Source organism: Netta rufina (assembly GCF_964035555.1).
Source record: "Netta rufina genome assembly, chromosome: 3".
Classification (NCBI taxonomy): Eukaryota; Metazoa; Chordata; class Aves; order Anseriformes; family Anatidae; genus Netta; species Netta rufina.
In genome coordinates, this window is record NC_140125.1 from 25,489,290 (window position 1) to 25,514,339 (window position 25,050).

At 38.6% G+C, this 25,050-nt stretch overlaps 1 protein-coding gene across 1 annotated transcript in view; it reads left to right on the forward strand.

Moving 5' to 3' along the window:
• The window catches only part of KCNH1 (potassium voltage-gated channel subfamily H member 1), a gene marked incomplete at both ends in the record, with an annotated part of 181,064 nt that overhangs the window by 22,296 nt on the left and 133,718 nt on the right, over positions 1-25,050 (forward strand). Inside the window, 3 exons of the mRNA XM_084284995.1 lie at positions 1,308-1,436; positions 9,880-9,998; positions 16,804-17,196. Of these exons, the coding sequence (XP_084141121.1) occupies positions 1,308-1,436; positions 9,880-9,998; positions 16,804-17,196 (641 nt within the window). The remainder of the gene's footprint in view (positions 1-1,307; positions 1,437-9,879; positions 9,999-16,803; positions 17,197-25,050) is intronic.

Genomic DNA, 25,050 nt, shown 5'->3' on the forward strand with positions numbered 1-25,050 from the left:
GAGAAATGTTGCTCACAGTGAGCAAGCCTGAATCCTCTCTTTGGCTCTTACATCTCAGGTTCACAAAAGCAATGAAGAATATTTTCTTTGCGGTCACTGAGGGTATAGGGACAGTCTGAAAATTCATGTACAATTAGCCATCTTTTTAACACCAGAGTTAGGATTACACAGAAAAACTGGTGCCTTCAAGAAGCCCATGTTATGATATGGGGGAGGATAAAAGGGGAAACAAATGTTTTTTTTTTTTTTTTTTTTTTTTTTTTTTTTTTTTTTTTTTCTGATGCCTTCAACCTTGTTATACTGAAGTGTTACCAACACTGCTGTAGTGACTCCTGTGGAATGGGAGTGGTAGACACAGTCTTGATAAATGGAACTTCATTGCCATCACTGTTGCCTTTCCAGCAGCCTCAGCAGAACAGCTAGAAATGTAGAAAGGCAGGGCTGACTGACAGCTTCTCTCCTCAAGGTGATCTGTGTGGACAGATGTCAAGGAAAATTGACAGCAGCATCTGAAGGATCATTATCTGGGAGCATCTTTTTCTGTGATGTGCAGGCTCTAATCTCTCAAGCCGTTTTCACTAGGAGTTTTCCTACTGAAGTAATTAAAAAAGTATGGTTATGTGCAGTACATCTTACTCCTGTCCATGGTCTGGTGCTGATGGCTTATTCTCTCCTGAATTTGGTGGAGTCCTGCTTCACACTAAGAGTGATTGTGAACAAGCTCAGGAGAAAGTCAAAGTCAGCTTGCAAAGAATATCCCTTGCATGGGAGGATTTGCAGACAAGGCCAGAGCTGACATAGTTTCTAGGGTATGGTGCTCCCTGCTTGCAGAGAAGACTAAAATCAACCAAAACGGTCATGTTCCTGAGTTGTGACTCTGTTATGGTCATGGTCTAGGCATTGGTGGCCTCTCTGCAACAGTTGCATAGAACTACCAAGACTGCTGTGTGCACGCTTGTGTATGTGTAGGTATATGATAGGGAAACTTTCCTATCAGATCTCAAAGTATGTTATAAGTTCACATATGGGCTTTGTAGATGAAACCCAGAAGTAGTAAGTGATTCCTGAAGATTAAAAAGCTAATCAGAAGTAGAGCACAGAATTTAACTAATGCTTGTCAGCTGCTTTGTTGTTTTTTCTAGTAGGTGTTTGCAAAAAAAACCAATCAACCAACCAAACAAACAAAAAAAACCACAAAATATTTAAGTAACGTTTATAGAAGGCTGATTTGGATGTATACAAATCTAAACTAGCACACTTACTGTTCTGCCTACCATTGACCAACTTCTTGATATGTTTGTTTCCAGGAACACCTGTCTGGTTCTTTGTGAAAATTGCTCCAATCCGAAATGAGCAGGATAAAGTGGTTTTATTTCTTTGCACTTTCAATGACATAACGGCTTTCAAGCAGCCAATTGAAGATGATTCATGTAAAGGTTTGTCTTTTTCACAATTATATATTTATGCTGCTTCTGTTCGTTTGCCCTGGTCTTGAAAGAGATGAAGTCCTTTAAATACAAAAGCCAAAGGATTAGATGTTAAAATAACTTGTCATTATGCCAATATGGACTGCATATGTGCGAAGAATGGCTGCAGGTTTCCTAAAGGGATTGGCTCTGGCCTGCACTAGAACGGGTCATTGCTAATGAAACCCCCAAGTGCTGCAGGAAGCAGAGTTTACTTAGCAAATAGGTGCTGCTCTTCCGTTTAAACTCATTATTAATCCCCAGGTCAGCACAGTCTTCAAGCACAGTGTTGCTTAACAGTCTCTTTGATCTCAGAGGGAATTGAAGGGTATTGGCCCTGTACAAACTGAGTATGACACTTTATGCAGAAATGGAGATATTAACCCTATCTGAGTCTAACCACTATCTGAATTATTTCATTCTGCCTGTCTTGACATGAATTAGCATTCTTATGGGATTCCTATATTAAAGTTCAGGACTAGTGTCCTTTTACATCTGTGAAAAGATTACTGTAGTCTTAAATTGAATCAGGTTCAAGCTGTCAGGTTGAGTGAAGTAGCGCTGCTGTGTTTTGCTGTTAACCCTTTACTGAGTTACACCCTAGAAGCCTGGAAGCAAACTCAGCTGTGAGAGAGGCATAAACTTGCACTCACGTTCAGATCCTGTCAAAAACAGACCTTTTGTACCCACATGGAGAATTACAGAGACTTGCGTCCTTTGGGGGGGAATAGGACGTAAGTTCTCCTGTTGTTTGCATTTTTGTAGTATTTAATAATATTTGTCGTATTAAATTAAACAGGAAACTTACTGTGAAGGTGAACTGATTTACATTTATTCTCAAAATATTAGTCTTTAAAAATGCAGTTTCTCGAAGTGGAAACACCTGTTACCATGAAAAAGGAAGTACAACCTTGACAAACATACCCTCTTCCAAGTTAAGTTTTTTTTTTTTTGTTGTTGTTGGTTTTTTTTTTTTTTTTTTCTCCTTTTGAATACTATTTGTTTCGGTTTTCAGTGCTTTAATAAAATGAAAAAAAATGAGTCTTCTTGGAAAGGTTGGGTCTACAATATTTTTCCCCTGACTAGTTGTCTTCACTGAATCCTGATGAGGACTGACATCATAGATAAATCAGCATGATGCAGTAAAGCTGTCTCTCATTTATTTGGTGGGAGTGAAGGCCTTTGCTTGAGGTAGTCAGTTGATAAGCAGGGCATTCAGGGGTGGCAGCTTTGCCTTTTCTCTTTGGTTTTGCAGAAGATCCTTACTGTAGTAGTGACCTGTGCTCTTTTGAGAAGTTTGTCCACTTTCAGCACAGGAAACACTGCAACCTCTTTTTGGTTTCAAGAGAAGTATATTGAAAGAAGAATTTATTTATTTATTTTTTATCTCCTGTGTTGGATCTTGAGATCGCACTATTCTTGCAGTGATCATAGTATTATTGGCAGGTCCATATCTAAAATAACATAATGACTAAGCCAAAGTACAAATGCACTAACTTGCAGAGGTGCTAAGCAAAATTTCTTCACGTGGCAAATGAAAACTTGCTAAATTACTACTGAAAGTTGCGGACAGAGCAGAAGAACTGGACATATTATTTAGCGGCCACTTACTGACAGCTCTGTACTCCCTCCCCGAGCACTACAACTCTATGTATGGAAGAGTTTGTGTACTAAATAACTGTTCCAAATGTTGTTTCCAAATCTCCTAAAATTACTGAAGTTGCACCAGTTTCATGCCAGTAGAGTTCTCTGTTGCTGTATATGCAAATCAAATGTGATACAAATGAAATCACACATTCTTTTCTAATCCTTAATTTATCCTGTGTCTTTCTCTCTTCTATAAATTACTTCCTATAGGCTAGCTTTGCAATTTTGTTGTGTGCTCTTATTAAGTGATATTATGCCAGTCACTTGATGGCTAGATGAGCAATTCCTTGTAAAATAAAAACTAATTTGCCAAACAGAATGTTACATGCATGACCATGTCTTTAATATCGGATCTCATTGTGCAACTGGATACTGTGAGGGTGGGAAAAGCAGGTGTGGAGAGTTAGACAATTGATTGTCTCCAATGCGTTCTGGGACTCATGGAGGGGAAGAGTATTTTTGGAAGTTCCAAAAGAGGTAAAATTGTATTAGCTGTTTCTTAAAATCACTGCTTTTACAAACCTGAGCTTTGCAGAGGACACATTCTTTGCACCATATACAACGTCACATTGGAGGATTGTAGCATATATTTGAAGGACAGCATTTTTTGTAGGAACATCCCTAACACTCTGGAAACAAATGAGCTCTCAGTCTGAAACTTAACACTGAATTTACATATTTATTGTTTTTAATTTAAACTGAAAACTGATTACTAAACCAATTATTTTTCCTTTTTCACTTTCAATCAGCTTTTATCAACTACTCCTCTTTTAGTGTGTTTATACATGAGATCAGTCTCGTGTATTTGACCAGTTAATATATAATAGGATGCTTCCAAATGCAGAAATTTTGTTAACGCTGGTTATTTGTGTAGTTGCTGAGTGGCACAGTGTGAAGTATTTGAGTTCTTCAAAATTAATGCCTGTATGTCTATGCAGAGAAAAACATTATCCAGTACAAGAACATGGTTCATTTAAAGAACAGCTAATCTGTCAGGCTGAGCCTGCTTAGCTGCACTATATCTCAGTTTTCTATCACTTGCTGGCAATTTTAAGCATGACTATTCATCTACAAATGATGCAGTCACTCCTGAAGTGCGAAGTATTAAACCATAATGAAAGGTGATTGACTTGTACACAAAAATTAATAGTCATTTTTTATCCAAAGCTGATTCAGAGAAAGATAGAAGGTCCTAGTACCATTTATCATTCTAAATCCTTTTTTTTTTTTTTAAATTAATAGTTTCAGAGATTGAAATAGATGAAACAATATTTCTAAAGTCAAGCAAAAAGTAGGTACTAATTGTGTTGTTTCAGATAATTTAGTAGATATTTATTTTATGACTGCTATGGAAGTTAAGTAAATTTGCTTTTAAGTGCAGATGCTTTAAAAATAGTATGTTCTAAATAAAACAACTTAAAAACAGTATGTCAGTGATGTTGATGATATAATTTTTTTTAAACAGCCTCTTTCCATTTTTCCCTGTATACTTTCTCCTTTAAAAAGAAAACACAAATTGGGAAGAAATAAGTAGGTGAAACTAGCCTTGAAGAAGTAGGCAAAATCAAGTGATATCATAGCTAAATTTGTCTTGGGAAGTGATAGGTCACCATCTTAGCTGAATTTTAGAGTATATGCTATATTCTGGAATTACAGTCTGTCTGTATGTGTCATTTTTGATTTGAGATCCAACACACCAAGTATGAGACATTTGAGAATAGTGTATAAAGCAGAATGCATCACTTTATGAAAACAATAACTTGTGCAAACAAATAAAGCCTGCATGCAGTCTGAGCAGCTAGTAGGAAACAGGTTTTGCACATGTGAATATGATGAGAACATAATGAGATGCATCTATGCTGCTTTATAAAAGTTTGGGAATTGTGCTTTGGATTATATCTATATATATTGTATTTTTTAAAAAAAGGTACTGTCAAGTTCAACATCACTGAATCACATGAGAGAATGGTTGTTAGCCTCATAGCTGTTTTAACCTCCTGTGCTTTGTAGCAATCATCAGTTATCTCCTCTGCTGAAGCTTTATTTCATTTTGCAGCTAAGCTCCCCTTTGCATCACAAGCAGGGCTGCACAAAAAATAGTATTTTGATTGCCTCCTTCATCTCAATTCAGGGAAAACTCCAGCCTAGTGTTTCATTTTTTTTTTCTTCTTGTTTCTCTATTTTTTGTTTTTAATTTTTTTTGTTCTGTTTTTAAAGATGTATTTATATGAGCAGAGCCAGTATTTGAAATATTTTGATTGTTATACTTTACTTTCATCTAGATTAATTGGTTTCTTAAAAAGGAAGCAAATGAAAGGGAAGCAGTGAGTATATTAAAAACTTCAGTATGCTTTTCCAGTCCAGATGGAAAAATAACACAGTTTTAAGTTATGAAGTTTCAAAGGAAAGGAGCATTAGGACTGCAGAGAGGCATGATGGATGTAAGCAGGGACCTTTGATATGCCAGAAAGCAATGGTGGTACCAGTGGAGGTGATAACTGCTGGAATGCTGATTTGCTTGCATTTACACATTTCTGTGTGAACAACAGACGTGGCCAAAGTTACTTTTTCTCTAGCAGTCATGTCTTTCTGGTCTCACTCTAGGAATGGTTTAACAGTCATGAATCAGCAACATGGTAACAAGGATTCTGTAACTGCCATGGTGCTTAATGTTTAAATTTGTGAGTCATTATTATCAAATAGAGGATATTTATAGGCAACAAATGATTACCTAAAATAAATAATAAATGTTGCTGTGGATTGAGTATCAACAGATCATACTCATCTCAAAATACAGAAAATTGGTTTATTTGGCTTGAACAGATTGTTAATGAAGTGAGATATTGATGTGTAAAATATCCCAAAGGTGTATTCTGATGCCATGATTCCCCATGAAACAAAGTTAAAGGGACAGCTTTTATCCCTGTTGCAAGCATGTTGTTGACTTGTGTGTTTTCAGGAGCAGTTTTTAGTTACATTTTTACTATGAAATAGTGAAAGACTTGAAAGAGCATCACAGAATGCAGGACAGCTGAAGTTAGTGCTGGAATCTTGAAGGCTCTTCATCCTTTTGAAGCTGGAGACATGAGTGCCATCTGATTGCTTTGCAGAAAACATCATGCAGGGACAGAAGTGGAAAAGGAGACCAATAATTATAAAAAATATGTTAGAATCAAAGACATGAAGAAGCACAGGCAATGCAAAACCATGGCGATGGCATCCAGCTTTTATGTTTTGTTCCTGAATTCCAGGCTGTCTTCTCTGAAGCTATGTGAGCTCTTGCCTGTTTGTGGAATATATATACCTATATAAGAATCCCATAGAGTCATTGGATTTCAGTTTAATTTCTATTTTATCAATTTCCAGAGGAAGAGAATGGATGTAGGGATCTTGCAACTAACTGATTATGTTGAAAGAGAACTTGTAATCCATATCATCTAGTCCTCTAGTCTTAGCAGGACTAACATCAATATGTTTCTACACCGTTGTGGAACCTATTTTCTTTATTTCTCTAATCAGCCCTGTAACACTAAGAAAATAATGTTTACGTTCTCTTTTGTGGCTCAAGTCCAGTATTTGACCTGTGTTCACTGAAGCAGTCTTCACAGCTGTGGGTTGCTTCACTTCTTGCTGTAGGTTGTGTCTGCCTTTAGCATCCTGAAGGACAAATTGTAATACATGCAGTACATACTATTGTCTTTTCAAGTAGTGTTAGAGAAGTTATCCTTCTGTAGGATTAGTGCTGACTTTCCATCTCCTTTCCATTTTTTCCCCTATGTCACAATGTGTAGATGCAATATAATTATGCTTCAGAGTTCCCACAATTTTTTCTTCCTTTCATTGAAAAAAAGAAAAAAAAAAAAAAAAGAGGAAAAAAAGAAAAGGCAATACAAGAAGGAGAATGTCCCGTCCTAAAGATGAGATTCATACACCTGGGATACAGACAGGGTGACTCAGTTTTACACATTTCATCATACAATGTCATGTGCTACTTCATGCTGGGTTCCTGTGTGCTCACCCAGCGTGTGGGAGAACACAGGTATATATTCCAAGCCTCTTGAATTCAGGTCAGCAGTGGTTCAGAAAAAGCTAAAAAGCCCTGCCTGTTGACAAAGTCTCTTGCTTGTACAGTTGCATCATTTTCAAGTCAGAGTTTGGTGTATGAGGTAAGAGCTAGCATGTTTGTAGAACAGCTCATTTGCATACCATTTAGGCACCCACGGATGAGAAATTTGCAGCATGAAGCACAGGGTAGGTGCTTACAGGAGGTACTGAGACAGAGGAACAAGTTAAGCTCTGCCACTCTGCCTTTTGAACGGAGATTGAAGAAGATTGGGTAGAGTACATGACGGTGCTCAGCATTCATAGCCACAAACCATGTCCACAGAGATGCCTGGCAGTGTTATTGTGCAAGATAACCCAGGTGAGGTGCTCCTCCTCCATCTCTGTATTTATGCCAAAATAGCCTGGTTATTAGACATCCCGCTGATGGGAAGAAAATCGACACGCAAAGTCTGCCCTCTGTTTTTGAATCAAATTTTGCATCCTTGAGCAGAATGGCTTATCAGTCTGTTTTGGGTTGGTAAAAGGGGCTATTTTAGTTGGGATTCAAGCTATCGTGTGCCTGGATGGGGAGGCAAGCAGCTCCCGAAGGAAGCTTCAGCTCCATCCCGGGGGCTGGCGCTGGCCAGCAGCGGGGCCTCGCTTCAGCACCACGGACAGTGCCCGGCCGGAGCGGGGCATGCCCGGGGATGGGGCTCGGGTCCTCCTCTCCCGGCCTGGAGCACGGCTCTCCTCCTCGTATCCCCTACACCAGCCCCTCCTGGGCCTCATCAGTCCACATTTACAGCAACGAAAGCCTCCCCGTGCTGCTGGTCTTCTCTCTTGGTCCTGCAAAACAGGAGGGAAACATTGCAGTGGTTGCATGGAAGTTTGGTGAAAGCCAAAGTTTTGGGGCAATGTAAGTTGCTGTATATGGCTTTGGCTTCACAAAGGCTGTTCTGGTTACATCACCTGAAGATCATCCCGCCCGATCCATTCCTTTAACCTCTGCCACCTTTAATGAGAACATGGTAAGGCATTCATGCTTCAGCCTATCAGTGGTGGTTGGATTTCTTCACGTATTATGAAGAATACTGTTTATAAGTCTATATTACATAGAAATAAATAAAATCTACCACCTTCTATGGAAATGTATGTGAAATTAAAGTGCTTTGGCTCAGGTTTACAACAGATACAGACTGACCTCGGTTGAGGTTCTGCCATGTTGATTTGTTTCTTTGAGAAATACTGCTTCACAGTAGCTAATCTTATATGGGTTTACCAGGAAAACTTGGCTTACTGGGTAGAAATCACACAATCTTCTTGTTGCTGAATATTGCCAAAAAGAGTGGGCTAATTTTATTCAACTTGGCTATTAAATTACTCGTGCCAGACTTCCTTTAAAATATGCTTTAAGATCTAAGAAAATGTTCAGTTGTGTTCTTGATTTTTAGAGAGGTATGATTGAAATTATTCTTCCTTTTAATAAATGCATTGTGTGGAATATGTTTAAAGGAGAAAATGCTAACTTCTCTTTTCAGGTATGGTTTGGAAGACCTTATTCAATAGCCAGTTCAGGCAATTTGTTAATTTTTTGTGTTCACCCCTCAAATTACCAAATATGCTTCTGCAACCTCCATCACAGATGTCAAGCAAGGATATGTTCAATGTACTGGATGGTATTTTAACCGCCCATGTTCCTTTACTTGTCGTGGACCATTGCAGGCTAAACTCCAGACTGGTCTTTAAAAACAGTCACTGCTAATAGTATTGTATCTTTTGGTGATGAAATTATAATGTAGAGAGAACTTTTTCCAGAAGCAGGATCTCATTAAGAACTGAGTCTGCAAAGTGCTGAACATCCTCAGTTGGAGTAGGAGGTGAGACTGCTCAACAGTTCCCAGGTGGTGCTAGCATTTTTCAAGATTGGGACCAAATGCACTGATATTTTCCTTTCAGACTACCAAAAATATTCAGACATATACTCTGCCTGACTCTTTTTGTTATGCCAAAGCACTACACGTAAAGGTTATAGTTAAAACTAGTTCATGTGACTGTCATTCAAGCCTTCTGCTTTGAAGGGTATTTGAAATGACTGTGAAAGTATTCTGAATTAAAATTCACCATGTGAATTCTCTGCAAGAATTTGCTAAATGTTTTATTAGAGTTTGAGAAAATCTATTTGTGTATTTTCCCCTTTTGTTTACAGAGGATAAAATTAATGATTTTGTTTGTTTCACTTTGTCTGCTCTGCTTTTTATAATGTTATGTATTTTGCTTTGCTTTTGCCAGAACTACGCTCAGTACATCTGAGGCCAGATTCACTTCTGTTACAGGCAGCTGTAATTTTCATTGTGCCTGATTCTATTCCTACATCTTTATTAGTCTGGAGAGTCTTCTGCAGGGTTGTGAGATCCAAATCTGGCCATTGAATTTAATAGAAGATTATTGTGAAGTGGACATTTATCCTTACAAAAGAGGCAGTTTGTGTAACAGCACTCGTGTAGAGCCATTGAATACAAAGTCACTGCAGTCATTGTGGGTTTTATTACTTTACCATCCTGCCACCTTTTTTGTGTCTTGCTTTTACCTGATACATGGTTAAATTATACTCCCTTGTGGTCAATACTAACACAGATTTTTTTTAAAGATAAACTTTATGTGTTACACTTCCAGATTTTTTTTTTTTTTTTGTAACGTGTATAATCTTGCATGTTTTTTTGAGGTTGGGGAAAGTTTGCTCGCTTGACCCGTGCCCTCACAAGCAGCCGAGGAGTGCTTCAGCAGCTTGCTCCAAGCGTGCAGAAAGGAGAGAACGTTCACAAGCATTCACGACTTGCTGAGGTAATGCTTCCTTTTCACAAGAAACAGCAAAGAAAGGTGCTTAGCTTTTGTGGGTATGCTGTCTCCGCATGAGCTGAACACACTCTGTCCCTCTTGCCCTGGGATTCTGAAGCCTGGTGGCAGGCACAAGAGCTCAGCAGCATGTCATGTGCTGTGAAATGTGTGCTGTGACGGTGGAATGGAAACTGGTGTTTAGAAGAGACTTAATGAAACCTAACTGCTGTTTTGGCTTCTGTATCTCAACAAAGCCTTACAATGGCATTATTATTAAAATAATACATTTTCTTTATTTTCCTTTCTTCTGAAGATCTCAGTGCTAGTAGGATCTTGAACTATTTGCTTGTTTAAAATTGAGGTGAGAAAAACTAAGACTAGCACAGAAAGAAATTCTGGAGAATCATTGACACAGTTGTTCTCTGCATTCATATATGTATAGTTCTCTTTTAGTAGGATGCCAACGTACTTTACAAATTGGTTATAGGTGTTTAAGGTACTGCTTTTGTGGGCAGAACAGCTATAAGGTGACACAAGCAATACTGCAGACAACAGAAAAATGAAATTTTGTAGTTCAAGTAGACTCTGGAAGTTTTGTGAAAAGCTATAGGCAGAAAAGAGGCTTCTTGATTGAAGTACCAGGGTTTTAGGGCTTTCGCCACGAGGGGGAGAGACTGTCCTGAATTTCCTGTAGTTGTTTCTAGGACCAGTAGCAGGGTCTTCCTGGTGTAAAAAAAAGAAGATTGGGGAAAGTCTTGTTGTGGTGTTAATGACAGTATGACCAATACAACATGGCACTCCTGTATCACCTATTGCTGTCAATGCCATGACAGCAGCTGTGATTCTTGACCATAATTCTTAGTCTTTCTTTGTAGCTGGAGATGAAAGCCACCGACGGGCTCCATGAGTCTACATATAGTCAGTACTCCTTAAGTTTGTCTTGTGTATGATTTGGTTTCTATGCAAAACATACAGCTCCTGCTCAAGCCTGCATTATTATCACACTGTAACCATGAAATTCCCATGGACAGGAGCTTACCCTTTCTGTATTTAATACAGATGCACTCCAGAGTGGAAAACTGATTTCTGTTGTGAGCATTTTTGCAGAAAATAGCTTAGATTGTGCTAGCACAGGGGAGGGGCAGACATTCACATGGGCACTATGCTGTAGGAATACCATGTGATTATCACATTTCCACCCTTAGATTGTTCTAGTGTACTAGAATTTGGGGCATTCTCCCTCATAATCTAACTCAAGATTTAGCAGCAAATAATCCTTCTTTCTCTTTAGATGTTTACCCTTGAATTTTAGTTCATGCTAAAATTTAGGCAGTAGAATATATGTAAGGCAGAGAATCTGAGGTTATTCTGTTTGGCTCTTTGAATCTCAGTCCGGAGCTCAAACATCTTGCTGGCTGATATGTTAAACAAGACTTCGCAAGTATTCTAACTGGCACAGTCAGTGGATTCATTACAAATAATAAAGGGCAAGTGTATGGTTTACATGTCTGAAATGAGTTTCTGTAATTGCTGACTGAATATTGCAGTCGCTATTTTAAAAAGAACATTAGCCCCAGCTGTGATGTTAGGCACCTTGTAGTATATCTTCTGTAATTCCACTAAAGTCAATAGAATGGCACTAGAGAAAAGCAGAGTGCAGATAATCACACAGACAAGCACACTTTTCTTCCTGAGAAGACAAGGGTTGGCAGGCTTCTTATTCTACAAAGCTCTCCCCATAATATTGAACATGGGATCTCTAACTGTTCCCCACTGTATTTTCAAATCTCTTATTTTTTTCCTTCATTTCTGCAGTGGCCTATTTTAAAATTTTAAGCTCAAATGAGTGTGCATCCTATTTCTTTTATCTATTTACTACGGCATTTCACATACATCTTCCCTTTGCTTGGAAAATTTATTGGAAAATTATTAGTGTTAATCCATTATTACTTATATTTTTGAAGAGCTGAGGAGCCAGTTGTGTCCTAGAAGCTGAATGGGGCAAGGTGTTGTACAAACACAAAACACAAGCCTGCCATGAAGGATTACAATTTATGTTACTGTTTATGATAAATTAGTTTTAAAAAGGGATTATTGAAAAACAGCTTTGTTTTATCCACAGGCCATGGATAATACAAGCAGTGACTGTTAAGCTTCGGTCACTGTTTTTTGGCAGGGTGTGTAGATTTGTCTAGCATGATTTGCCTATTAGCAATCATGTAAAAAACTGCATAAATTTATTATGCAATTACTGCAGGGGTGTTAGGTATCTCCGAGAGTCCATTTTGCAATGAGAATACAAAGTAGTTAATATGTTTTTGTGACTTTATTACTAAGGAACTAATTGTAGGAACCAATGTTTCCTGGTCATTGTAGAGTGTGTGTGTCCTCTGCATCCATGGTATTAGCTGATGTATTCTGTACACTTACCAGGAAGCTCTGGGTAAACAAGATTGTGCCATAATTTAAAAAATGTAGTAGTTATGAGGAATAAAAGCAGAAAAATTATAATGGTGCTTAGCAGCATTGCCTAATCAAGAATTTTCTGCCTTTTTTTTTTTTTTTTTTGTAAACCCTGTTTACCAGGGACTTATAACTGCCATTAGTATCTACTTCAAGTAGAGACTTAGCATCTAGCTCTTGGCTTGGGAGCAATTTGTGTGGGTGCCTGTAAGAACAAAAGCAAGGGAGAATTAGAGAGAGCAAACATGCAGTTGCAAACACAGAAAGGGGGAGGTTAAGCTGAAAATGAATGATTGTTTTTTCCCCGGTCATGCAGTCTTAAAAATAAATCATCGTAACCACTTGTTGATGCACTTTTGTAAGTCCTGACTGGTGGTATATTCACTGTTTTTTAACAAATCTAGGATAAATGTGTTTTATGTTAATAAAGAAAGAAAGAACACAGACTTGTGAAACCACTGTTGAAATTTGTTATTTCTGCTTTTGAAGTAATATTCTTTGGCTTTAAAGAACGATTAAAACATCATGCATCATTACCGCAAATAATAAATGCAGATAATGTGACTGTAGTCGCTGATGAATCATAAGTAATTGGAATACTTCCATTAATAACTTTCTGAAACAAGTATTTATTTTTTTTTACTGTGCAATGGAGAAAAATTCTCCAAAACCAGGGCTGTTTCAGTTATTTAGCAAATGATATTAATGAAATATTTGCTTATTGCACATGGGTGGAGGCTCAGCATGTTGGTTTGTATAGTTGCTTACATTTTCTTCATAATTACTTTCATATTTCTCTTGTTGTTACCTCTTCAGGAAGTATCTTTACAAGCAGTTTGAATCTAGTTGGTTCATGTGGGTGGTGAACCACACACGACTGCTTCAGCAAATACTGTTTTGGGTTGGCACTATTCTCCCCAGAGGCTAGAGTACAGTGAAAGTGGTTTGGAGTAGGGCAGCAGGTACAGAATCACAGAGTACTTCTCTTTGCATCTACCCAGCTTTGCTGTATGGTGCAGAGAGAGTGGGAGAGTGGAGTTTATAGCTTATAGTCTCCAGGTGACCCAGTGGTGGTGTGCTTGTCTGGAAGGATGGTGAATAAGTAGCCTGTGTGTGGCCCTTGGTGTGACACGTGGGCAAAAGTGCTCTCCCAACTTGAATGCAGCAACCTAAGAACTATGATGTAGAGTTTTAGCCCTAGGCTCTGTGGAGCTTCTTCCATTATTTTGTGTAGCACTGAGCTCTCTTGTAGTATTTAACGCTAAAAACACACACTTGTTCTCTGAGGCAATTAAGTTTCATTAGAGGGGATTTTTCCCCTTCCTTCAATTAAAAGGATAATTTGGTGACTTTGAAAGCTCTTGGCTGGCAGTTCTGGAGGATGCAAGACCTTTGCTAATCTGTTAAGCAAGTTACCTTTGAAGGCAGAGGTAGTGTGCTGGGGCCAGCACCCTTCTTCCATCTCAGGCAGTAAAATGATAATTCATCTTTTTGGCAATTCCAGCAAGATGTTGGAGTGGTTTTATGTGTGCATTAGTGATGTAGTGAAAGGGAGCCAGGGCTAGAATTTGTCACCCCAAGCACCTGAACAAAAGGCTGAAGACACCCTGGGCTTTCTGCAGGTGAATTTCTCTACCTTGCAGCTGATTGTCATGTCTGTGTCATTCCTTGATTCCTTGATTGTCATGTCTGTGTCATTCCTTAATTCCTGCCCTCCCCTTGCTCTTCTTGCCCTTTGAAGTCCACATGCACATTGCTGGTGCACATCCTTCCATTGGAGACAGGGAAAAGCAATTGCCCCCAATTCATTTTAAATAGGTGCTGGTAGAGTGGAAGCTCAAAAGATTTATTAATAAATCTAGCCATTCAGATAGTTTGGAGTACATTTACTTTCTAAATAAAAATGGAAGGAGACATTGATCCTTTTACTTTCCTGTGCTGTAGCCTTTTGGGTCTCCAACAAGCTAGTGGAGAGTGCTTTCTGCTTGGTGATGACATTTTAAAACACTGAGGCAGCAAATTTGTTTATTTTCCTAATGATTTGAAATCAGAAGTCTATTTCTCTCTGCACGCAGTTCAGTTTTACATCCATGCAGTTCCACTGGCTTTACTGGCATTTTTTGTGATTTACAGCAAAATAACTGACTCCATAATTAAGCTCCTTCTTTATTGCCAAAGAGAGACTGTTCTTGCCATTGGTTCTATTATTCAGATATATGGGAATCCATTAGTACATTTTACAGTAGCTTTAGTATGGAGGATGTAAAATCTCCACAAGTTCTTGGAGCAGAAAGAGGCTGGGGGTGGCCAAAATGGGATGCATTATACAATTGTTAGTTGAGAATTTAAATGTGTGTGTGTGACACAAACAATCGGAAGACAAGGACTTACAATATGATTTTTTCAGTGTTTTGTGGATGAGCTTCCTGTACTGATTGAAATCCTTATCAAAATGTTTGACTTTTTCACATAAGTATCAGTGAGACCAAAAAAATCAGCTCTAGGAGTCATCTGATGGCAAAAGAAGAAATCGTGTTTCATCCTATATTTAAAGGGTGATAAAATGTTACTACATGATTGAAAGTATTTGGTTTTACTGATCAGTTATTTCAGTGAGTGAATATGTCTCAGTGGATTTCAGGATTGGGGTCTTACGTTAGAGCTGCTGTTTGTGCACAGAAGCTCAGAGCTTTCCAGCCGATCCAGGTATAGCTGCAATGTTCAAAAGGGAGGGCAGGAGGTATTTGAAATACTGATATTGGGCTAGAAAAGACATTCTAACATCTGTAGCTGGGACTGCAAACAAGCCCTGAAGGAAACACGTGCCCTGAGTACACATAGCAGCACAGTACACAACATATGCCTCTTGCAGTCACTACCAGCAACTTCTGGGGACTGTGTTGGCTGGCCAGTGCCTCCTGCAGGAAAGAGACTGCTTCAGTCTGGTGCTTGCTTTCAGCTCCTCACACCACAATCCAACATTTGTTTCTAGAATGGAGAACCTGAGTGAATCAGCTTTGGGACTGGCAGACCACTTGATGCTGCAGTGGCCATGTCCGAGTCCTAGTATTGTCTGCAAGGGTTCTACTTAGGGGGAAGTGTTTCATTCCCTTATTTACTGTGATTCTAGAAATTTAGCAAAACAAACTTAAGGGTTCTTGTTTGTTTGTTTTTATTTTTTAAGTGTTGATGCCCTTAAGCTAATCCGCAGTTCTATCTGAGCAGGCCATGCTATTTCTCTTCTGGAGAACACAATGGACTTAAAGTCAGCAGGCTTGTTTTGTGCCTTGCAGCTCTCATAGTCATTTACGCATGTGCAAGGGACTGTGATCTGACAGCGTCTGACCCCTGTTGTGCACAAGAGTAACTGATTATGTGAGGTTCAAAGCAGCAGGGAACCTGATCTGAGGCTGTTTTGTCCAAATAGGACTCTTGTAGCTGATTGTTTTCTTTTTTGTCCCTTTTGGCTTAGTCTGTTGGAAAAAAGCCTACCAGTTCACACACATACACACAAAAAAGTACCCAGAAAAGCCCGCAGGTAAAAATCTGTGTTGAAATAATTGATGTTAAAGATGCTGAGATATGAACATGAAAAGAAGACATCCTCCTATTATAGGTATGCTCTCTGATCTTTTCCCAGAGAAAGTGGCCGCTTAATTTCCACATCTGCTTCCTCTTGCTCTGAACTACAATGTAAATAAATGTGAAACACTTCTAAATATTTCTCCCAGGTTCTGTGTGTTTGACGTGAGGAAACAAATCTCATTTGAGCCAATCTCCATCTTCCTGTCTATTTTCACCTGTAACTCATCCAGTAGAAATTTCAGTTTATTGAGGCTAGTGATAGTCATCCATGAACTTTAGTCCTGCACAGCTCGGAGAAGAGGAACAAAGGCCTGTGCATTTGTGATGGGTTGTAGTGCAGGACTTGTTTGCAGATACAGTATAGGGAAGAGTTAAATGACCAGTGTTGAGAAGCAATGTCCATGTGCTGGACTGGATGTCAGATGTTGTGGTCTTCTTCTGGTTTTGCTATTGATTCCTGTTTGCAATCACCTTCCTTCCCATCATTTATCTGTCTCGACTATTTAGACTGCGGAAGGAGCTGTCTCTTCTCTGTATGTCTTGGACGCTCAGCACATTAGGCATAGTCCAAAAATAATTAATGACATTAGAAGAAATAGGTTGCTGATTTGTTTAACAGAATACTTATCCTGACCACTTGCTAATTTTCAAAGAGGCTAATGAGTATGTCTTTTTTATCAACTGAGCTCAAGATTCTGAAATGTAAAAATTAACATTAAAAAATTAATGTTTCCTTTTTCTCTTGAAATCCTTGTCACTACAGGTACTGCAGCTGGGCTCTGAAATCCTCCCTCAGTACAAACAAGAAGCACCAAAGACTCCGCCACATATAATTTTGCATTATTGTGTTTTCAAGACTACCTGGGACTGGATCATCTTGATTTTAACCTTCTACACCGCTATTTTGGTCCCTTACAATGTCTCCTTTAAAACCAAACAGAACAATGTGGCCTGGCTAGTAGTGGACAGCATTGTAGATGTCATTTTTTTGGTAGACATTGTGCTTAATTTCCACACCACCTTTGTGGGACCAGCAGGAGAGGTGATCTCTGACCCCAAGCTGATTCGTATGAATTACTTGAAGACCTGGTTTGTGATTGATCTGCTCTCATGCTTGCCATATGATGTCATCAATGCATTTGAGAATGTTGATGAGGTCAGTATACTTGTTCCACTTCCACCCCCTAATTATAACTTAACGTTCGGGACTGGGGAGGGGAGAAGAAAGAAATGGATGCTTTTAGTTAAATATGTTGGATTAGTGCACCTATGTCTCTAGTAGCTTCCCTCAGCACACATAAAAGTTTTGCTGATGAGTCTTAGCCAGAAGGGTCCATCTTTAACTGGAATGGGAGAAGCTGAGGTTTTTGGTGTCAGAAATCCATATTTATTTTCCTTCCTTCTGCATCCTGAGAGTTCAGGAGGACAGGCAGAAGCAGGTGGCAGAACCTGTGTACAGCACTGAGGAAAACTGCTTCATGAGACTTACCATAAACAGCTTGAACTGGTGTGTAAAGATGATTTCTTAGGGCAGGATTCTCTTCCTTTCAGTGATGACCGATAAGGGTATGTTCACTAATGGCAATTCTTCACATGAACAATTGGGAAGTAGAATGCACTTTTCTCAGCTACTTCTAAAGTGATATAGCAGGTGGCAGAGGCAGGCAGTGACTGACTACATCTTAGATCAACAGAAAGTACTGTGAGGGTGCCCGGTGATCCCTGCAATGTTGTTTGGCAGCAGTTGTTTTAGAGGAAGATAAAGCATTTGATGCTTGTTTGATAATTACATAATTAGAGGAAAAAGCAGGGAGAAAACTGGAAATCTAGGCTCCTCCTTAATTCTTGCACATTTATTTGAGAACAAGTCACAAGCCAGCAAAAGAACTAACATTCAAACACTTAAACCACAATACTACTCTCATTTAACTGCTTATTTTCCTTCTGTATCAAGCTGCCAAGAAAATTTTCCTAAATTAAATGTTACATGAAAGTACCATGCCCAACTAGTTCAGAGAGTTAATGAACAGTTAACAGAATCTTGATGACTACAGCAGTCTACTTTTTAACTATGTCTTATAAAATCTGTATCATCAACTTGTTAGGTGTCTATATTCCTATGTGACGCTAAACCTGTAACATATATGCATCAGAGTTTAGTATTTAATATTTAGCCTGTAATATTTATTTTTTATGAGTGTCTTTGAAATATGCCAATATTATAAAGGACAACCTAGCTGTTGAAAGAAAATTATACCCAGGAAAATATCTCAGTAAAAACATAAAGATTTTGCTTTTATAAAAATACACTACATGGTTTGTTTATCTAACTTAAAATATTTTTCTCTATGACTTGAGGATAAGTAGGAAAACTATTGGATATAGGGGAACAAAAACGATGTTATTTGATATTTATCTCTCTAGAGAGATTTTCATTTTATATGAAGCTACAGGCTGAAGTAAGACAAATGAGAGCATGCAAAAAGCCTTGTGAGACCTGTCCTTAAGTATTTGTTTGTCATGAAATGCATTCAGGCTGCAGATTCAGGGTTTTCACATGTTACTTTACCATGGCACTGATAAAGCAATGGAGAGAGTGGCCATACATCAGTTTCTGACATTTAGACTGAAAGATTAAAAAAAAAAAAGAGGGGGGGGGGGGGCGGAGAGGGAGCTTTTTTCACTCTTTGCAAATAGTAGCAACCTGCTAATGATTTTGCTGGAGGGACATTTCACAACTGGAGACTGGTGATGTGACCTACAGAACATCCCTGGGGAAAATGGCTGTACCAGAGGCCACACAAGCCCCTGAGCTGAGCAGACTCCCTGCTCTGAAATTCTTGTTATGAGGGTTTGAATTTCTCCAGGTTCTTAGTCTCCGTGTTGCATTGTAACAACGAGGAGCTGATTGGTGCTTCACTTTTCCTGTGGGTCTTCAACAGTCTCTTTAATCAGTATAAAAGTGTTAGTTTTTGTTATTCTAGCCATCATGCCCAAGGAAAAAAAAAAATCTTGATGCTATCCTTTCAAGACTGTTCATCTCTGTTTTCCCTAGTGGGTTCTGACGTTTAACTGGTGTAAATCATTGTAGGGCCATTAGAACAGAGTTTCCACTGGTGTAAATTGCTGCTCTTCTGTTAAGGGCTCGTAGACTGGTTTACAGGCCCTGAGGGGCTTTGCCAGCAACGTCAGCAGAATAATGTAGTGCACATCAGGTGGGGATTTGGGACAGTGCATTCTGATCACTGTTTTGTGAACTGCCTGTAGAGAAAAAGATAACCTCTTATTAAAAGAAGAAAAAAAAGCCACGTTCAAGGAGTCTTGAGAGCAGAAAGGCCTTATCTTATATAGTATCTGCCACGTACAATATTCCCTTCTGGGCCAACTCCCTTTCTCTCGTTCTTGGTGGTTTAAATTTTACTTGTCTCTCACCCTGTTTTACACACCAATATTACTTCGCTGTTGGATTAAGTCAGCTGCAGGGCTGAGATGCTGAAGTTACAAGTGGCCAGACTGGGTTGGTATCCATGTGTTACTCTGACTTTGCTAAAGGTAATTCCCTTGGCACTATGAAAGTGCAGTCAGTGGGTGGCTGTGGCTGCTGTGAGTTTTTTTTCTGGTGAACACCGTCAAAAAAATTTTCAGGGATTAAATGATGCCTACTGTCAGCAGCAGCTGTAAAATGAGATAAAGACTATGAATTGCAACTTTCCTTTGTGGGTGTTTTCCATATGTGATTTTAAACGTGAGGAAATATAATCCTGGCTTTGTTGCAGTCTCTATAATAAAGGTAGACTGGGGCAGGTTAAAATTCACTGTTTTTTCTGCCTGTTATTTTGTGTTAAAAGAAACCTCACCAAAACCACTGAAGACGTCATGGAGGAACTAACTTGACAAGTCAGTTTGTTTCTAAGAGTGACATTATTACTGTGAAAGAGACGTTGAATTAATTTGCAGTGGACACAGGATCTGGACCTGATGAAGTAAAAAGCAGTGTAGACAGGGTGTTGAGACTTTTGGGTCTTTGGGTAACTTTGGGACTGTCCCAACACTTAGCTCTTGATAGATTAGTAGTGAAGCCATTGTTGTCTTCTTTCAGGTGTTCCTATAATATAAGATCAATTATAACATATGAAACTAGAGTTGATCAATATTTTTGACAGGAAAATACTCATTTAAAAAGAAGTCTGATTTTTTCTCTATTTTGAAACAACTTTTTGTTTTGCAAATTTACCTCATTTCTCATATAAAACTTAAAGGAATGATTTTAAGCCTATTTCATCATTATTGGGTTTATTACAATTTGGAACATTACTATATTTTCCATTCACATTTTTAAAACATAATTGAAATTCCACTTTCTTCTTTGTACTGTTCAGAATATTTTTTCCATAAAAAATCTTTGAATTCATTAACTATTAATCAATACAACTATTAACAACTACAATTAATACAAGAGGAACTTAGGTATGAATAACCACATTCTACAGGCGGAAGAAGAAAGAAAAAACAGTAATGTCTTTGTTCAAGGATGTGGAATTGAGAGTCTCAATATGAGAATATCTGAAATTTTTTATCTCAAGTGCTGTACTGAAGCAGAGTGCAGCATCTCATATTCAGACGTGAGCAGAATCCAACAAATGAAGAAACAAGTAGCTGCAGAAAAATTTCCATTGGTACCCAAATGAAGGAAAAGTTAAATGTTTCTCCTGTTTTTTTTTTTTTTTTTTTAAATTATTATTTTTTTTTAATTTTTGTATATGATGAGATGATTATACAGTTAAATAGAAATTACTTTCATCACCTTCATAGAACTTCAAGAATATATTCCATTGATTGATGAGTCAACATAATGCTAGGCTTAATCTTTCTCCTGTTAAAACAATACAACATGCTGTAATAGAGTTTGAGTAAGAAAAGAATACATTGCTCTAAAATTTACACAGCTCTTAAAATGTGGTATTAATATCTTTTGGATTCAAATAATGACAATAACATTTGTCAGTGATCCTTTACAGTAATTAGTATTATTCCTCACGTAAGGAAATACCACCTACTTTGGGGGATAATGTTATCTTTTTGTGTTCAGACATCCATCAGTTGATTTAATAAAAGACAGGCTTAAACAAAATTCCACAATTTTTGCCAAGAACAATGCAATCTAAGTCTTCAAATTCCAAAGGCAAGTGGAAGTATTTTTTGCAGTGTCAGCTTGAGCAATTTTATACTGTGGTTTTCAGCTGTAATACCATAAGATATAATTTATATTGGAAAAAATTTGATGTTACATGTGACACCGTTGTGAAATTTCATGGTAGGAGTGGAATCCAGTCATGTCAATACCATGTAAATCTCTGAAACAGCAGTTTTTACTACCGACTCCCTATATGTATTTGAATCAAACACTGACCAACTGTTGGCTGATACCAAAGTGAGAACCATATATTATTCTTATGAAATGGGACCGGCACTGTTTAACACCTATGCTGGTGACATGGACAGTGTGACTGAGTGCACCCTCAGCAAGTATGCTGATGACACTGAGCTGTGTGATGTGTTTGACACACTGGAGGGAAGGGATGCCATCCAAAGGGACCTGGACAGGCCTGGGAGGTGGGACAGTGTTGAACCTCATGAGTTTCAGCAAGGCCAAGTGCAAGGTCCTGCATCTGGGTCAGGGCAATCCCAAGCACAAATACAGACTGGGCGGAGAATGGATTGAGAGCAGCCCTGAGGAGAAAGACCTGGGGACATTGATTGATGCGCTTGTAGCCTAGAAAGCCAACGGTGTCCTGGGCTGCATCAAAAGCAGTGTGGCCAGCAGGTCAAGGGAGGTGATTCTTCCCGTTGTGAGATGCCACCTGGAGTCCTGCATTCAGCTCTGGGCTCTTCAGCACAAGATGGACATGGACCTGCTGGAGCAGGTCCAGAAGAGGGCCATGAAGATGACCAAGAGGCTGGAGCACCTCTCTGATGAACACAGGCTGAGGAAGCTGGGGTTGTTCAGCCTGGAGAAGAGAAGGCTCTGGGGAGACCTTACAGCAGCCTTCCAGTACCTAAAGGGGGCCTGCAGGAAAGCTGGGGAGGAGTGATAGGACAAGGACTAATGACTTTAAACTAAACAAGGCTAGATTTAGATCAGGTATAAGGAAGAAATTCTTCACTCAGAGGGTGGTGAGGCACTGGCATGGGCTGCCCAGAGGAGCTGTGGATGCCCCATTCCTGGAGGTGCTCAAGGCCAGGCTGGATGGGGCTTTGGGCAGCCTGGTGTGGTGGGAGGTGTCCCTGCCCATGGCAGGGTCGGGGTGGAATTAAATGGTCTTTAAGGTCCCTTCCAACCCAAATCATTCTGTGATTCTTATTACACCAGGTAGAGAAGAAATAAACGCATAGTGAAAGATCATCAGGAAAGATGTATTCAATAAAAGTGATCTACTGTTCACTTAAGTGCATGAAAAAGAGAGAAGCTAGCATTTAGGCAAAGATGACATAGAGCTTTCAAACAACAAAATTTATGATGATAAAAAAGTCACAGGAAAAACACAATACAGAAGTAATCAAAGAAAATTAAGCTATTTAGTGCTAAGTGAGCATGATGCAGCTTGAAAGTAAACAGTGAGTTGTAAGAGAGGAAAAAATGAATGTGTTGCTTGTCAGATTTTTGGCAAATGTGAGGCAGTACTTTTGCAATAGATTAATTTAAAACCTTATTAGTGAAATAATCTCTCATGCTAATACAAATTGGCTATCTAGGAATTGCTGAAGTAGCTATACTGAAAAGCATGCAAATTGCCTTGATTTGTTTTACTATTTTTTTTTGCAATAAAGGGCAAGGTAATGAATGATCACGATATTTATAGTTTTATTGAATAATCAGGGGTCCATAAAGAATTTTGGTTGAATTTTGCAAACTGGAAAAAATTTTTTAAAGTCTTCTAAACTGCAAACAGCTATATAATTTGAAGTCTTTGAAACTGCATAGTTCATCTCTCCTGTTTGTGCCTGTCTTATTAGGCAATACTGTAACTGTTTTGGATGCAAGTCTATTGATAAATCTGGTAATGAATTAGTATTTTTTATGTGACTAATTAGAGCTAAAGCAGTCATAACCTATTTTCTTTGTAATGTCTATAACAAAGCAGCTATATACCAGAGTAGGAGCCAGGCATTGCAGAAATGTTGGTAAAGTGTGGTTCTTGGATGTGCTGACAGAAGTGGGAAAGGATAAACTCCTAAAAAGCCAACCTCCATGCTACTAATGAAGTGCCTCTTTTATGTTACCAACTCGAGGGGTAGGCTGCCTGTTTCTTCTAAACCCTGTTTTCCAAACTGTGTTGGTTTTATATGTGTAGGCACATACACCTCATCTGTATAGGTTCTGCTTGTGGCTGTTATGATGCAGGTTAGCTCTTCTGCACTACTAATGTTCAGAGTAGTCTTTTTCTGTGTCATGGATAGGAAAGGGTGTGATTACGTTTCAAGGCTACTTCCTAGCTTTGAAAAGCACGCCATGATTTATCATGCTGTTAAAGACAGAATAGTAGTCTACATAAGCTGTTCAATCTATATAAAGCTAAAAGAATTAAAACACTGAATTACATTTTCAGTGATAATCTATGGTGATAGCCTTTGTCCAAGAAGGAGAGCTAATTGAATTTCTTAGATTCTGAATTATTTCAAAAAGCTGCTGTTCGAGTGATACTTAGGCTACACATAAAGGGAAGCATGTTTCAGAGACAGGGATCAGTTACCTTTTTTCCCCAGTTCAGCATGCTTGTATTGATCTGAGGCAGAAAGTCAGATGAGCTGGCAAAGGGTATTTATCTGAGTAGCTAAATGGTTGCTGTGTAGTCTATTTCATATTAGGGAATGGATTAGAATTTAAGATGGAGTGGTACTAGATGCCAGTAACACTAAATCTTATTTGGGTGTTTTGCATATTTGAGGTAAGTAAAAAGCTTCTGGAACAGGCTGGTTCTTTGAAGCACAACCATTGGGGGAAACAGATAGGTGTCTGTTAGGGGTAAATTTTTGATTTGGTAGTGCGGAAAGTGGGAGGGAGAATAGCACTTTGAAGCTTTAGATTACTTATGTGTTATCTTTATCCATGTTCTTCCTCAGAGTCAGTGCTTTTAAAAAGTGCTTGCTTCCTGGGTCTGCTGTTTTCTGGTGAGGCAAGGATGGACATAGATTTATAAATGAAAAATCAACCCTTTCATCTCTTCCCACACCCTGTGCTCGTATGCATGAATTATTGTTGTTTCTCCCTGGAATCTAACCAAGCTGGGAAATGTCTGACTAAAATAAGCATTGTGAGTTTAGAGATCTGCCTTCATCAGTACTGAGAACCACAGCAGTAACCAGAGAGTTTAGGTATTGCTTTTGACCTGTGTGCGTAATGTTACCTCATCTGTTGGATGTTAAATATGGTAATCTGTAGGAAAGGTCATGTTTTCAGAACCTGATTAAGAAAATCAGAAGAGGGAAATAAAAAAATGAGAAGTCCTAATAATGACCAGATAGCAAAATGTTGCTTTCTGTGTCTCGTGTCTCACATATGCTAGTGATAAATTTGGTTCATTGTCTCCTTTTCTGGATAAATAATTTATTTTTTTGTTCTGTTTCATTCCTTTAGTGGTTAGCTTTTAGTCTCCTTCATCTCCCTTTAATTGAGGTAAAATCAGAGCTTCAGCTGTTATAAGTGAGAAGAAAGTGCTGGAAAACCTAGAGCAGATTTGTGTCAATACTAAATATTTTTCTTTTTAAAAATAGATAGGTAAGAAATAAATTATACTTCCTTTGAGCCTAGAAAAAAATCTTAATGGTTGCATGAAGTCCATTTTATTTCTGTACATGTGGAAAGTAAACAATGGCCTAAAAAGTGAATACTATTGTACTGTCATGCAGAGTGAATCCTACTGAAGTCCTAGCTTTAGTACAACTCTAGGAGGTGTAGGTGATGATGAAAGTTGCGATGATGATGATGAAAGTTGCAATTTACTTCTTCCCA